Source organism: Schistocerca gregaria, chromosome 2 (genome assembly GCF_023897955.1).
Source record: "Schistocerca gregaria isolate iqSchGreg1 chromosome 2, iqSchGreg1.2, whole genome shotgun sequence".
NCBI classification, from domain to species: domain Eukaryota; kingdom Metazoa; phylum Arthropoda; class Insecta; order Orthoptera; family Acrididae; genus Schistocerca; species Schistocerca gregaria.
This window is the reverse complement of record NC_064921.1, coordinates 89,704,699-89,718,869: the sequence shown is the minus strand read 5'-3', so window position 1 is coordinate 89,718,869 and position 14,171 is coordinate 89,704,699. Positions and strand designations below refer to the sequence as shown.

The 14,171-nt window shown below is 41.2% G+C and overlaps 1 protein-coding gene across 2 annotated transcripts in view; it reads right to left on the bottom strand.

Moving 5' to 3' along the window:
• Positions 1 to 14,171, bottom strand: part of LOC126336392 (guanine nucleotide exchange protein smcr8b-like) — a 103,833-nt gene that overhangs the window by 39,459 nt on the left and 50,203 nt on the right. The window contains exons 6-8 of one of the 2 annotated variants that reach the window (XM_050000067.1): positions 6,877 to 7,002; positions 2,662 to 2,955; positions 54 to 200 (exon numbers count right to left, since the gene is read on the bottom strand). In XM_050000067.1, coding sequence (XP_049856024.1) covers positions 54 to 200; positions 2,662 to 2,955; positions 6,877 to 7,002 — 567 coding nt within the window. The remainder of the gene's footprint in view (positions 1 to 53; positions 201 to 2,661; positions 2,956 to 6,876; positions 7,003 to 14,171) is intronic. The other variant, XM_050000068.1, reaches the window with a different exon arrangement.

Genomic DNA, 14,171 nt, shown 5'->3' with positions numbered 1-14,171 from the left:
TCCTGAACTGTTCAACTTATTTCTAAACCAGATACTGGTATTTTTGTACTCACAGCACTAGCTTCCAGGAAATCTAAGCTGTCTTGACTGCAACGTTTATGGCTACTGTCTGGTCTGTCTACAGGGTATGTAAGAGCACTAAGTAGTGACAGATATTCAGGTTCGTGTAATGCTCTTTCTGATGAGTGTTTCTGTATCCCCTGTAAACAATAACAACAACAAAAATATTTTTACCCAGTCTGATTTAAATAGATTTTTGTGTAGCAGATAATTTTATAAATATAGTTATTAGTGAAAGTAAAATCTTCTGGTTTGTATGGCCATGTCATATTTCTTCTACACGATCGACATTGCAACTCTTCTGCTTGGATCTTTTTCATGATCTTGGGGAGTACATGGCTAGCTGAATGTTCAGCTATGGTTAGCAGAGTGTTCATTCAATTGTGAATATCACAAAATGCTGAACAGGACGCCAGCAGAGGAGTTGAAATGTCGATCGTGTACATGAAATATGATGCAGCCTAAGATGATGATGATGACGATGATGATGATGATGATGATGATGTTTGGTTTGTGGGTTGCTCAACTGCGCTGAATATCAGTGCCCGTACAAATTTCCAATCTTTGTTCAGTCCAATCTTGTCACTTTCATGAATGACGATGAGATGATGAGTCCCTGAGCAAAGAAAATCTCCAAACTGGCCGAGAATCGAACCTGGGACCCCGTGATCCAGAGGCAGTAACACTAGCCACTAGGCTACAAGCTGCGGACTGCAGCCTAAGAACCCAAAGAATTTTACCTTCAGTGACAACAGCAACAGTATGCTGCAGACTTATTAGCGTTGTGTGTTTGATTAAATATGAGCAAACATGTTTAATGAGGTGTTGGATTATTTTTAGCCTACAAAATGAGGCTACAAGTCTTGAATAATTTCTGAGCGTATTATGCACCATCTGTAATGTAGTGCAACACTTAGTTCCATCATGATGGTGGCACTAGCAACACTCCACTAGATTCTTTGTTCTGAAACCAATAACATATACTTGATAAGGTAATAGTTGAGTGATTAGTTTAATCATGTGAAGTGTTCGAGTTCATAAATGTAACTATCAAACAATACCTCACAAATGCTAACACTGTTAATTGTTTTATTGTTATTTTTTGGAAGATGATATGATGTTTGCCATTGCTGGTAATCCCATACAACTCTTGTAGCAATGCATCTGCAGAAACTTCAGTTTGCTCCACTACATGACCTTGGTCTGCCTCAAGACAATTATGATCTTTTGGCCACTCTATAATGCAGTCTTTCATTCCAGTTATTTTTGGAAGACTGCATGATGATTACCACTGTTTGTAAGCTCACAGAATGTTTGTGGCAACATATCTGCAAAAACTTCAATTTCCTTCACTACTTGACCTATGGTCTGCCCAAAGACAATTATGATCTTTTGGCCACTCCATAATGCACTCTTCTGTCACAGTTCACACAGAAAATATGAGGTAAATACCATGCTGAACTACCTCTATGAATGTTCTGAACACTATTCAGCACTTCATATGAAGCTTCCAATCACTACCCCTTAAGGTAACTGAGAAAAAATCGTTTTCTGACAAATGGTAGGACAGTGCATTACTCTCAAATCAGATACAAACATCCAGAATGAATTTTCATACTGCAGTGGAGTTCGCATTGCTTTGAAATTTCCTGGCACATTAAAAGTGTATGCTTGAGCAGGACTCTAACCTGGGACCTCTGCCTTTCACCAGTAAGTGCTCTACTGACTGAGCTGTCTAAGCTTGACTCACAACCCACCATCATAGATATGCTTCTGCCAGTATCTCTTCTACCTTCCAAACTGCAATGAAGTTCTCCTAGATACCTTGTAGGACAAGCAATCTTTCACACGAAGTATGCTCCAGAATTTCTGTGAAGTCTGAAAGGTAGGAGAAGAGGTACTGGCAGAAGTAAAGGTGTGAGGGTTTGTTATGGGTTGTGCTCGGATATCTCAATTGGTAGAGCACTTGCCCAAGAAAAGGAAACGTCCTCAGATTCAAAACTAGGTCCTTGAACATACTCTCTTGAATATGATTCAGATAATCATCTCCTTACAGAATTTTGTTGGCATTATGACATATGACCCCAAACAGTCTATCTAAAACCTCACCAATTGTGTGAGTCTACATGTATCAGACTAAGTGTTCTTTTTACAGAAGCAGATATGCTCCTTGATAATTATATGGAGGTTTCTTCCACATGATTACCTAAAGTATATCATGCATACCTGATTTGCCAGACTACATAATTGCACCAAAGATTGAATTATTATTCTAATTTGTAAATACTGCTTGCAACAAAGCACAGACTACTTTAGTTTACTTGAAACTCATTTTAAGCTCCCAAGTCTATAGTGTCATGGTGTTTTTGACAGTTTAGGGAATTACTACGTAGGGTTACTAATTGTCACATTTGGTTATGAAAAAACTAAATCAGCAATTTAAGCAATTAATTAACCACAGTAGCTAGTTTATCTGTCTTAAAAATATGTTATTCAATACACAAAAACTAGATAAAAACAAAATCGATAATAATGAAACTATAGTGGGACTAAGAAAAAACTGAATGTAACAAGAATGATCTCAGGCATTTTGTCAAGCACCTCGGTTAGTAATTCCTCATCCTGTGCAAACATGTAGACCATCTTGCTGAGGCGACACCTGCGATGTTGTCGCTGGATACACATGAGCTCCCACAAGAGGAAAGCAAGGCCCCATGGACTAAGAGCCACTACTGCGCGAAGTGATGGCCCATTGTGCTGTGCAGAAGTGATACCGTGGTTCAGCAATTCATGGCGTAATTTTGCCATGTAGCGACTGACACCTGTGTGCATCATCTCTGCACTCACAAGGCTGCCTTTCCAAACATTCACAACTTCCTGTGCTGTTTGGTTATTCTGTGTACAGAACAAAATTGCAAACAAAAGCTTACATATTACTGGTGCCACAACTACTCACATACTTTAGAGAATACATTACTTAAATTATTAAATCCCTGGTGCATTTTCAGTAATCTAAATGTTTTGAAATTACATATAACTGAAAAGCAAATAATCCTTTGGTCAGGGCATGCAGGAAACTAAGAATTTTTATTTTAAACTTCACAATCATAGGTGTTCTCTATACAGTCCTGAGATACTGCCCACAACATTCACAGTTCATTAGTATGGAAAATTAAAACTATGTGGCATTGCTGTCTAAGAAACGCCAAGGAGTGGTTCAGCCACCTAATTGGTAGGGTTTACTATCTTTACACACAACAGCACATTCCTTCTTGAAGTGCGGGCACATCTTCTGAAACCAGGCAAATTTGATGAGCATGTGATAAGTGTAGGAGACTACAATGAGAACTTGTATAATTTAGAGTCACTTTGTGTTGTTGATGAAAATGAGAGATAAGGAAGAGGGCAAAAGCCAGTGCTGACACACAGCTTACTTCTCTCAGATACAAGCCTAAGTGCAACTCCAGCCACAGTACGTGTGTCCAAAGGAGTGCACCTGAGTATATCTCAGCCATGATGTTTCGTGGTGCACAAGCCACCTATCATTTGAGAACCGAACTAGTTTTATGTGAGAACAATGTATGGATCTCTCAGTCCCTGCACATTGTCAGGTGGTACCCTCTGTTCCCAGTGTATATAATTACTTTGATAGAAGCAGCAATGAACATAAGAGCTGCTCTCTTTACTGACTGAGCTGTTGCAAGCTTCCGTTGTCATGAGATTCATGCACGTACTCATTAGGTTCTGATGCTTTCTGTAATTATGCTACAATGTATCACATTTGTTGAGGGACTAAGAAATTTCAAAAAAATCTAGAGAAAGAACTGAATGATTCTGGATTGGAGAGAAACATATCTAAGTGGGAATAGTCTGAAGAAACTGGGGAAGCACTCTTCCAGAAAAGCACAACACTGTCTCAAGAAATTCTTCCTAGTGCAACTATCAGCAATGGGCTTGTAAGACAACATTTACTAATAAATTCCACTAACTGAAATGAAGCAGCATCTAACATGGGTTAGCAAGACTGGATAAGGTGAAACAGTCTATTGGCAAAACAAGCTGGTATTACCCTGATTGCAATATATTTATTTGCATTCAGAATGTTTTGGACTTTTTCACAGAACACCAAATTACGAGCGAAATTCTTTTTGGAAGGATAGTTAAGTTTTTGTCATCATTACTGTAAAATTTGCAACCTATAGCAGAACTAAAATAAATGTGATGAGTCAGCCTTGAAGCTTAATCGTTTATAGTGTGTGTTCCCTCTAAGGTGTCTCAAACAAAGATATGCCAGTAACATTTTGAATAATGGCATATATGACTGGTTTTCTGGGCCCTAAATTTTTCTAACTGTATGGATCTCAATGTGTTAATCACCATATAATGAATGGATTCTCATCAACAGGGCCACATGCCATCACTAAATGAGATGTGGGGGAAAGGTTAGGTGTTAAAAAAGATTAATGGTGTTAATTGAATCTGAAGAACATCTATTTAGGTGTGGTTTTTATGGAATGTAGCACTCAGGCTGTGGAAAAAAAAGAGCATAAGAATTTAAGTTAGCCACTTTCTGAAATAGTGATTATTGTGAGTACTTGTGATTATGGGCAGCCAAGATCACAACAAAGCCTATGTCAAACACTTCATCAACTATGACACTCACCCCCCCCCCCCCCCCCAATCTCTCTCTCTCTCTCTCTCTCTCTCTCTCTCTCTCTCTCTCTCTCTCTCTCTCTCTCTCTGTGTGTGTGTGTGTGTGAGAGAGAGAGAGCGAAAGAGAGAGAGAGAGAGAGAGAGAGAGAGAAATATCACCTAAAACATCAGTGGTCTGGGGCCAATGACATTTCTAAACAAAAAAAGTTTCCCATCAGTACCATGCAACGTCAGTTTCTGTAAGAAAGAAGAAAAAGATTATGTAACTAGTATGTTGTGCTATGTCTCAAGAAGCAACAGCACAGTTCATTTACTGGCTTATGAATGAAATGACCATTATGTCATAGTGTCATCACATTAAATGTATACACAAGCAAGAAGATCCAACAGAGAGCAGTGCGCCTCGTTACAGGATCATTTAGTAATCGCGAAAGCATTACGGAGATGACAGATAAATTCCAGTGGAAGACTCTGCAGGAGAGATGCTCAGTAGCTCGGAACAGGCTTTTGTCGAAGTTTCGAGAACATATCTTCAGCGAAGATTCAAGCAGTATATTGCTCCCTCCTATGTATATCTCGCGAAGAGACCATGAGGATGAAATCAGAGAAGATTAGAGCCCACACAGAAGCATACCGACAATCCCCCTTTCAATGAACAATACGAGACTGGAATAGAAGGGAGAACCAATAGAGGTACTCACAGGGTACCCTCCGCCACACACCGTCAGGTGGCTTGTGGAGTACGGATGTAGATGTAGATGTAGGTGCAAAGAAGGGAGCCATTGTAATAATAGTCTTTACACAGGTTTCACTAATTCTCTGAGTAACTGTACAATTCTGTACCAGTCAGATAAAGGGTACCAAAAAGGAATGAGCCGAGTAATGTATTGGGCCCATATTAACAGTAATTTGAACATTTCTACTGCTTGCTTGACAACTGTTCACTGACTGAAAGCATGCACAGCTCACAGTAAGAAGACAATGAGTAAATCACATAATAATTTATTACGTCAGGACTGCCTGATTTTGACATAATAAATTATTACACAAATATTTATAAGTTGACTGCTTCCATATGCCAATTTTTTTTTTTTTATTTTATTTTTTTTTTTTTTTAGAAAGAGTAAACCATCTACTGCTCAGAAATGAAATATTTTTATAAAAAAATAAATAAATAAAAACAGGTACTTTGAATTTTACATATATATCAACCAAAATTTTACACAGTAGAAGAAGTCAAGCCACACTATATTAGAAACTATGGAAGTTACTGTCATGGCATTTCAATGCTATAGGAGGAAAAAAAGGGTTGAATGTGTAGGAGGAAACATCCCACCAGCTTTTAACTTTCATTTCATGTCAATGACCATGCCGTCATATACAAGCTCATTCTGCTGAATAATATGAATATTTATTTACATCCCCAGTTTGTGACAGCCTGTGTGTTCATGTTTACAGTTCTTTATTGGTGGACCATTCTATGGATATAGTGCTATTTCTCAGGATCATTTCCACAAAAATGCGTTTAAAGTTTCAAGACACCAGTGTAAAGAAGCTGCAGAATATGGTTTACTATGTTATTGACATCTGAAAATGTTGTCCATTGCAACTGTGTCATCCTATTAACTTTCTTGCTGGCTACAGTATATACTGATGTGCCAGTCACATATCATTCTGAAACATGCATCCGAATTTAGGAGTCATTCAGAATGAAGCGATTTGTTTATTATTTCCAGTCTTATTTATTGATATAAATGTAATTAACAGCAATGAAAACTTGATTGCATTAATAAATGTTACCCAGACATTCAGTAGTGGTAAGAAACTTAAAATTGGCAAACATATGATGAGCCACAATTATAGGCTAACTGATCACAGTACACACAAGGAAGTTTAAAAATCACAAACTTTAACAACAATTATCTAAAGAAACTCGTACATTTCTTTTGGTTAGGGAGATAACTATGGGCTGTACAAACAACAAAACACAGAGATGGATATGTCTGTTGATACATACCATCAACAAAAAGGTGACTCCTGAAGTTAATTTGATCTTATTTCTTTGAGTCTTAATGCCAATTTAAAACACTGATGAAGTAGCTCTTACTTATCATTGTCAGCCACAGAATTGGGTTAATAAATACATAACAGACTTTATCTTACCATGTATGGCTCTGCCACATGAAGCATATTCTTATATTCAGTGTATTGTGAAACTAGCTGATCTATTGAAGAACTATTAAGGATCTTCTCTTCATCTGTTGACAACTCAATCCCTTCTTCCTCTTTCTGGAACAAATTTTCAGTAAAAGAAGAAGATTCTATTCAAAATACACAAGCATAAAATTACTTTATGAGGAAGAACAGAAATAAGTTACATATCAATAAATAACAGAAAATGTGAAAACAGTTAGCTTCTGGAACAGAAGAGAGAAAGACAGAGCTAGTGAGTGCTGGGTGGCTGACAAAACATGCCAGAGTTAATTTTCTCTTGTTAGATGTACACATTCCAGAGCAATGATTAATCATACAACTGCATTTGGTATTTTTCTGACTGAAACAGCATTCAAGAAGTTTTACTATGAAATGTTTGTAATTCAGTTAAGGCTGACTACCATGTCCCCTAACAGTTTGTCAACAATTAGTACAGTGTTTAATCATTGAAGAACCACCACATTGAGTAAATCAACTGATCCATTGCTGCAGCTGTGATACACATACTCGCTTCAAGAGGCTAAATCACAGCTGCTGTTTCAAGTAACGATCATGTTTGTTAGTCAATGTCATCACCTACCAGCTGTCAGTATAGGAAGACATTTTCCCTAATCTGGTACCATTAAGTGATACCAAACATTCAAATAATTATGTAGCTCTTCATTCACAAGTTACTAAAAAATAATGTCTCAAATACATAACACTGTGTTTCCAAGTTTTCTACTGAACTGTTGTTTTCATTTCATGCCCAGTATTTCGACAACTGACTTGGTTGGCTTCTTCAGGTGCTGTGAGTTTTGCTGTTTGTGTACTCACTGCCTGTACTCCAACCAGACTGTGAACTATTGTTGGTCCCCTGCCATCATTTATAGCCGAGTTCAATTCCCAATGCCCACTATGCCATTTGATGCTGTTTTGTTTTTCACAGCAACTATTGAGCCATTGGTATAGATCAATTCTCAACACTGAAAAGAACTGAGGACACAGGAGAACTGGTGGCGAAGAGCCATCGGAGGGGCGGAATCCTTTGAATAGATTGAGAGGTAGAGACAGCGCAGAGGGGTACGTGTGTGAGCGGAGAAGAGAGGTGGTAAAGGCAATTACTGGAACTTAGAAAAGAGCTACTGAATGTGGATAGCCATGCCGAGCGCACATCGTGGCTACTGCTGCGGCAGTGGGATCTTGGTGTGTGGATAAAAGAGACCATAATTAGGGTGCTTTGGGATGTAGTGAATGTGGAGCGCATAAGATATCAGGTGTTGCTGGCGCAAAACCCGCAATGGTGGAATCCCCACCTCTGTGAGAAGGCTAAGCATGGGGCTAGTCACAAGTCGGACCCCACAGAGGTGGATGGGGTCCAGTATCTGCAGCGTCAAAGGCGACGCAGAACCATAGACAGGACTTCCATAGTCTAAACAACACTGGACCAATGCTTGATACAATCGCAGGAGAACAGTGACGTCTGCACCCCAGGTGATATTGCACAGACACCTAAGAACACTGGAGATGGGATCAGCACGTCCTCTTCAGCTGGCAAAGGCGAAGGAGCTATGTCAACCGGGCATCAAAGACCAGACCCAAGAAGCGATGCGTGTTGTCCACCACCTCGAGGGGCTGGCCATCAAGGAACAGTTCCAGATGGGGCTGGACTGTACGGTGACAGCAGAAATGCATGACACATGTCTTGGCCGCCGAAAACTGAAAGCCGCGGGAGAGAGCCCCTGAGTGGGCCCAACAGATTTCCCGCTGTAGACGGGATTCTGCATCCCCCATTATGGAAGAGGCGAGGTATATACAAAAATCATCATCATACAAAGAGGGGGACACTGTCGGCGCAACAGCTGTCACCAGACCATTAATGGTTATGAGAAAGAGAGGGGCGCTCAGCACGGAACCCCATTTTCTTGCCGATGGGGAGAGCTGTAGGAGGAGCCAACTTGGACCTGAAAAGAGTGACAAGAAAGGAAGTTACAGATAAAAATGGGCAGAGCACCACAAAGGCCCCATTCATGAAGGGTGGTGAGGATGTGGTGGTGCCAGGTGGTGTCACAAGCTTTATGCAGATCAAAGAAGACTGCAAGGAGGTGTTTCCGATGGGCAAAAGCTGACTGGATAGCAGACTCCAGGTGGACCAAATTATCCACCATAGAGCGGCCACAGCGAAAAACACTTTGAGTCGATGACAAAAGGTCGCGGGATTCAAGGATCCAAAACAGCCGCTGACTCACCATGTGTTCAAGGAGCATGCAGAGGGTGTTAGTAAGGCTAATGGGATGGTAGCTATCCAACTGAAGAGGCAGCTTCCCTGGCTTCAACACTGGAACAACAATGCTTTCCTGCCACTGGGTAGGAAATACTCCCTCACCCCACAGACAGTTGAAGGAGGTCAGTATACGACAGTGGCCAGACACCGATAAGTGTTCCGAGCATTTGGTTATGTATCTGATCCGATTCAGGAGCAGTATCAGGACAAAGGACGAGGGCGCTGGCAAATTCCCACTAGCTGAATGGGACATTATACAATTCTGAGCAGCGAGAAACAAAAGACGAAGGCAGTCATTCTTAACGCTCTTTCAGGAGAATGAATGTTGGCGGATACTGAGCCATTGCCGAAGCTTAAACAAAGTGTTGAGCGAAATTTTCTGACACATTGTCCGCCAGAGATTCACCCAGACTTGTGAAGAGTGGATGTGGGGTCCTATGACATCTACATATCATTCCCAGCAAATCCGTTTCTGAAATTTGATTAGGTAGCAGGTCCGGGCACAGAGTCATTTAAAGACCAGAAGAAGAACAGTACAAGGATGCTGCTTGAAGTGTTGAAGAGCACAGTGGTGGTCTTTTATGGCTGCAGCAATTTCCGGAGTCCACTAAGGACCATCTTTCGGTGGGGTGAACCTGAAGAAGAAGGGGTTGCTGAAACAGCTACTGAAAGGATGGAGGCAATCAAGGTCTGAGTAGATTCATCAACACTGTCGTGTGGCATCTAGGGGGAATGGGAACAGAGGAGAAGGCACCCCAATCAGCCTTAGATATGGCCCACCTGGGAGGGTGACAGTGAGAGACACTGAAAGAAGGTCAAAAAAATTGAGTAATGTTTGCTGTCACATAAGTCATTGTGGACGCCCCACTGAATGGAGAGAAGAAGGCAGGGACTACAGATGGAGAGGTCAATGGTTGAGAAAGTGCAGTGCGCCATACTAAAGTGTGTGGGAGTGCCTGTATTTAGTAAACAGAGGTCAAGCCCTCACAGAACAGCAGCAACTGTCCTTCCCAGGGCAGTAGTCGTATGACTACCCCAAAGAGAGCTGTGGGCATTAAAGTCCTCTAGTAGCAGGAAGGGAGAAGGCAGTTGTTGAAGAAGGGTGGTGGGGGGCATGGGATGTGGGTGGCCTGTCAGGTGGGAGGTAGAGATTACAGATTGTGTTTGGAGTGGCCGGATGGACCCTGACAGCAATCGCTTCCAGAGTGGTATGGAGGGGAACCCATTTACTAGCAATGTCCTTGCGGACCAAGGTGCAAACACCACCAGAAGCCCACAAGGGGCCAATTCGGTCCAAACAGGAAGTTTGGAACCCACGAAGGATGGGTGAGTAAGAATTGACAAAATGGGTCAACTGGATCGCAATACAAGTGGCAGAGTAGAAGCAAAGAAGAGGCTGCACCTCTGGAAGGTGACACAAATATCCATTACAATTCCACTGGAAGATTCTCAAGCTGGAGTCCAAAGTGGAAGCAAATCGACCAGAGTCGCTCACGCCACAGAGTCGCTATTCGTCACCAATAAGAATGGCATAATATCCATATAGGTGGGGTCAGAGTCTGATGGTTCATTGACTGTAGGAGGGGAAGGCTGCACCTCAGGGGGTACCAAAGGGGCCTTGCCCTTGTTCCTGCGTTTCTGCTTCTTCTCTTGGGAAGTGAGGGCAAGCGCGGAATTACACCGGGCAATCTTCGCGCCCACCGGCCGCGGAGCGCACTGCCGATGTGGAGCAGGAGATCGCCTTTCAGGGAGGTGCCAGAAGAGGAGTCCTGGAAGAGAGGTCCAGTACTGTTGGCCACCAAAGGAGGGGAGCACTTCTCTGACGGGAGTGGGAGAGCAGCACCCAAAGGGGTGGGTATGAGTACTGAGGGAGAGTGGGAGTGGGGGGGGGGGGGGGGGGGGGGAGGAGGAGGAGGAGGAGGAGGCTGAAAGCATGGGGCGAATGGGATGGGGCTAGGAAGAGGAGGGGGTAGGAGGGGAATGGACATAATTGAGACAAAACTAGAGCTCACAGACACAGAATTGAGCCAGTCATATTTTTGACAAGCCTCGGTGTAGATGAGCCAATCTAAGGTTTTGTACTCTTGAATCCTTCTTTCTTTCACAAACACCAGGCATGTAGGCGAGCGTGGAGAATGCTGCCCATTACAATTTACACACATTGGCGGGGGAGCACAGGCACTCCCCTCATGGAGCGGATCAGTGGTGCAGTCCGGTCACTAACACCACCTATCCCATCAAAGGCAGGGCTACCTGTAAAATCAGTCGTGATTTACAAGATAAGCTGCAACCTCTGTGCTGCAATCTATGTAGGCATGACAACCAACAAGCTGTCTGTCCGCATGAATGGCCACCTACAAACTGTGGCCAAGAAGCAAGTGGACCACCCTGTTGCTGAACACACTGCCAAACATATCCCTCATCTTAATGACTGCTTCACAGCCTGTGCCAGATGGATCCTTCCCACCAACACCAGCTTTTCTGAATTGCGCAGGTGGGAACTTTCTCTGCAACACATCCTACGTTACCGTAACCCTCTTGGTCTCAACCTTCATTAGTCACTGTCCTCACCCATCCATCCCCGTCCCTGTTCCCATTCCAGCACTACACAGCTGTCATTTCACCGCCACAACCAGTCTTTTATTTTCTCTCCTTTCTGCTACTTACCCCCTCCCCCCTCCGCACCTTCTCTCCTGCCCTTCATCTAGACTGCAACACTTTACTGTCTGCCACTCCCACCATGTTATCCCTCCCCTTACCCACCCCAGCCTCCCCCTTGCCCGCCTGCACCCAGTCGCCACTCCCATCATGCACTGGTGCTGCTGTTGCAGTGTGGTCTCAGCTCTCTGAGATTGCAGATGTGTGTGCAAGTTGCATTTGTGTGTGTGTGTGTGTGTGTGTGTGTGTGTGTGTCTACTGCTGACAAAGGCCTTAATGGCTGAAAGCTTTAATTGTGTGAATCTTTTTATTGTGCTTATCACGATTCAGCATCTCTGCTATATGGTGAGTAGCAACTTCCCTTCTCTGGTATTGCTATAAGTGCAAGAATTATTATACAATCAGCTTAATAGATCACACATCCAGGTCGATGATAATAATCATATAGAGAAGGATGGAAAAGGAAAGTGAGCAACTGATGATCAGGTTGGCTTTAGGAAAGAGAAGCAGTTCTTATTTGTGCTTGACAGTGAAAGCAAGACCTAAGAAAGATCTGGGCATGTTCATAGGATATGTCAAACTAGAAAAAGGGAATGAGAATTTAAAATGGTGCAAGGTGTTCAAAATTCTAAAAAATAGTTGGTGTAAAGTAATGGTGAAGATGGGCAATATACAATATGTACTATAGAAACTAGGAGAGAATAATAGAAATGGTAGACCAAGAATGAAGTGTCTGGATTAAAAAGGTTGCAAGACATGAATGCATTCTCTCTCTTCCCAAATGTTCCATCTATACATCAAAGAAGCAATGGCAGAAATAAAAGAAAGGTTCAGGAGTCAGGTTAACACTCAGGATAAAATGATATCAAATATAAGATTCACTCTGATACTACTGTCTACAGAGAAAATGAAAAAGAATTATAGGACCTAATGAATGGAATGACAGTCTAATGAGTACAGAATATGGATTGAGAGTAAACTGAAAAAAGACAACAATAAGGGGGAGTATCATAAATGTGGTTAGTAGTGGTTAGTTAACATCAAAATTGTGTAATAATAAAATAGATGAAGTGACAGAATTCTGGTACATTTGATGCAAAATAACAAATAATGGTGAAGCAAAGAGGACATTAGTGGACAAAACAGGGAAAGAGGGCAACAAGAAGTCAACTAGTACCAAACTTCAACCTTAATCTGAGGAAGAAAATTCTGAGAATGTACATTTAGATCACGCCAGTTTTTGGAAGTGAGTCATGGACTGAAAATAAAAAACAGAAGAAGTGACTCAAAGCATTTGACATGTAGTGCTATAGAATGATGTTAAAAATTAGGTGGTCTGAAAAATGAAGTGGTTTTCTGCACAGTCAGTGAGAAAAGCAGAATATGGATAACACTGACAAGAAAAAGGAACAGAATGACAGAACATGTTACGGTGTCAATAAATAAATTCTGTTGAACTGTAGAGGGTAAAAACTGTAGGGGAAGACAGTATTGAACAAATAATTGAGGACACCAGATGCAAGCATAACTCTGACATGAACAGGTTGGCACACAAGAGGAATTCATGGTGGGCTGCAACAAAATAGTTACAATACCGATGACCCACACAAAGTTAAAAAAGAATTGGAGCATACAGGCAGACAAATAATAAAACCACGAGTATTCTGAAAACACTAACATCTGACATATAACAAACAGATCAAATTTGTGTGATTTAATTAAGATTTCTGCCAAGATGCGCATCTGTAATGACAATAAAAGTAATTGTTGTGCAAGCTTAGAACATTTGTCACAAAATTTTGTGACCATGAGTGTTTTATTCAGGATACTGAACTTATATTAGTTAATTTGGAAAAACTAATAAACTCATGTCTCTAGTAGATTTATTCAAATATAGAGCATAATTGTGACTCCTAGAATGAATGTGTGCAACTTAGACCTGTATGAAAATTAAATTTTCAAAATAAATTGGGGAAAAAAAATAATAGCGACACTTTACTCTAGAACTCTTCTATTTAAAATGTTTCTCTTTACAATGGTACATGATTTTCATTGAAAATTCAACCAGTCAGATCTGCTTCTGCTGGTAGAGAGCTTACAATGCCCATACTGATACACAAAGCTACATTGTAAATATTAATCCATATAATGCAAAAATACTACATTAAAAATGCTAAAGATTAACAACTACATTGTGGTGGCTTTCATGCAAAAGTAATGTTCATTTGTAGAAATTGATAATAGCAGAAACAAACTCCCCATTTCACATTTTTCTGTGTAGAATGCTGGAATATATCCTGAGCTCACAAAGACAATTAAGTAT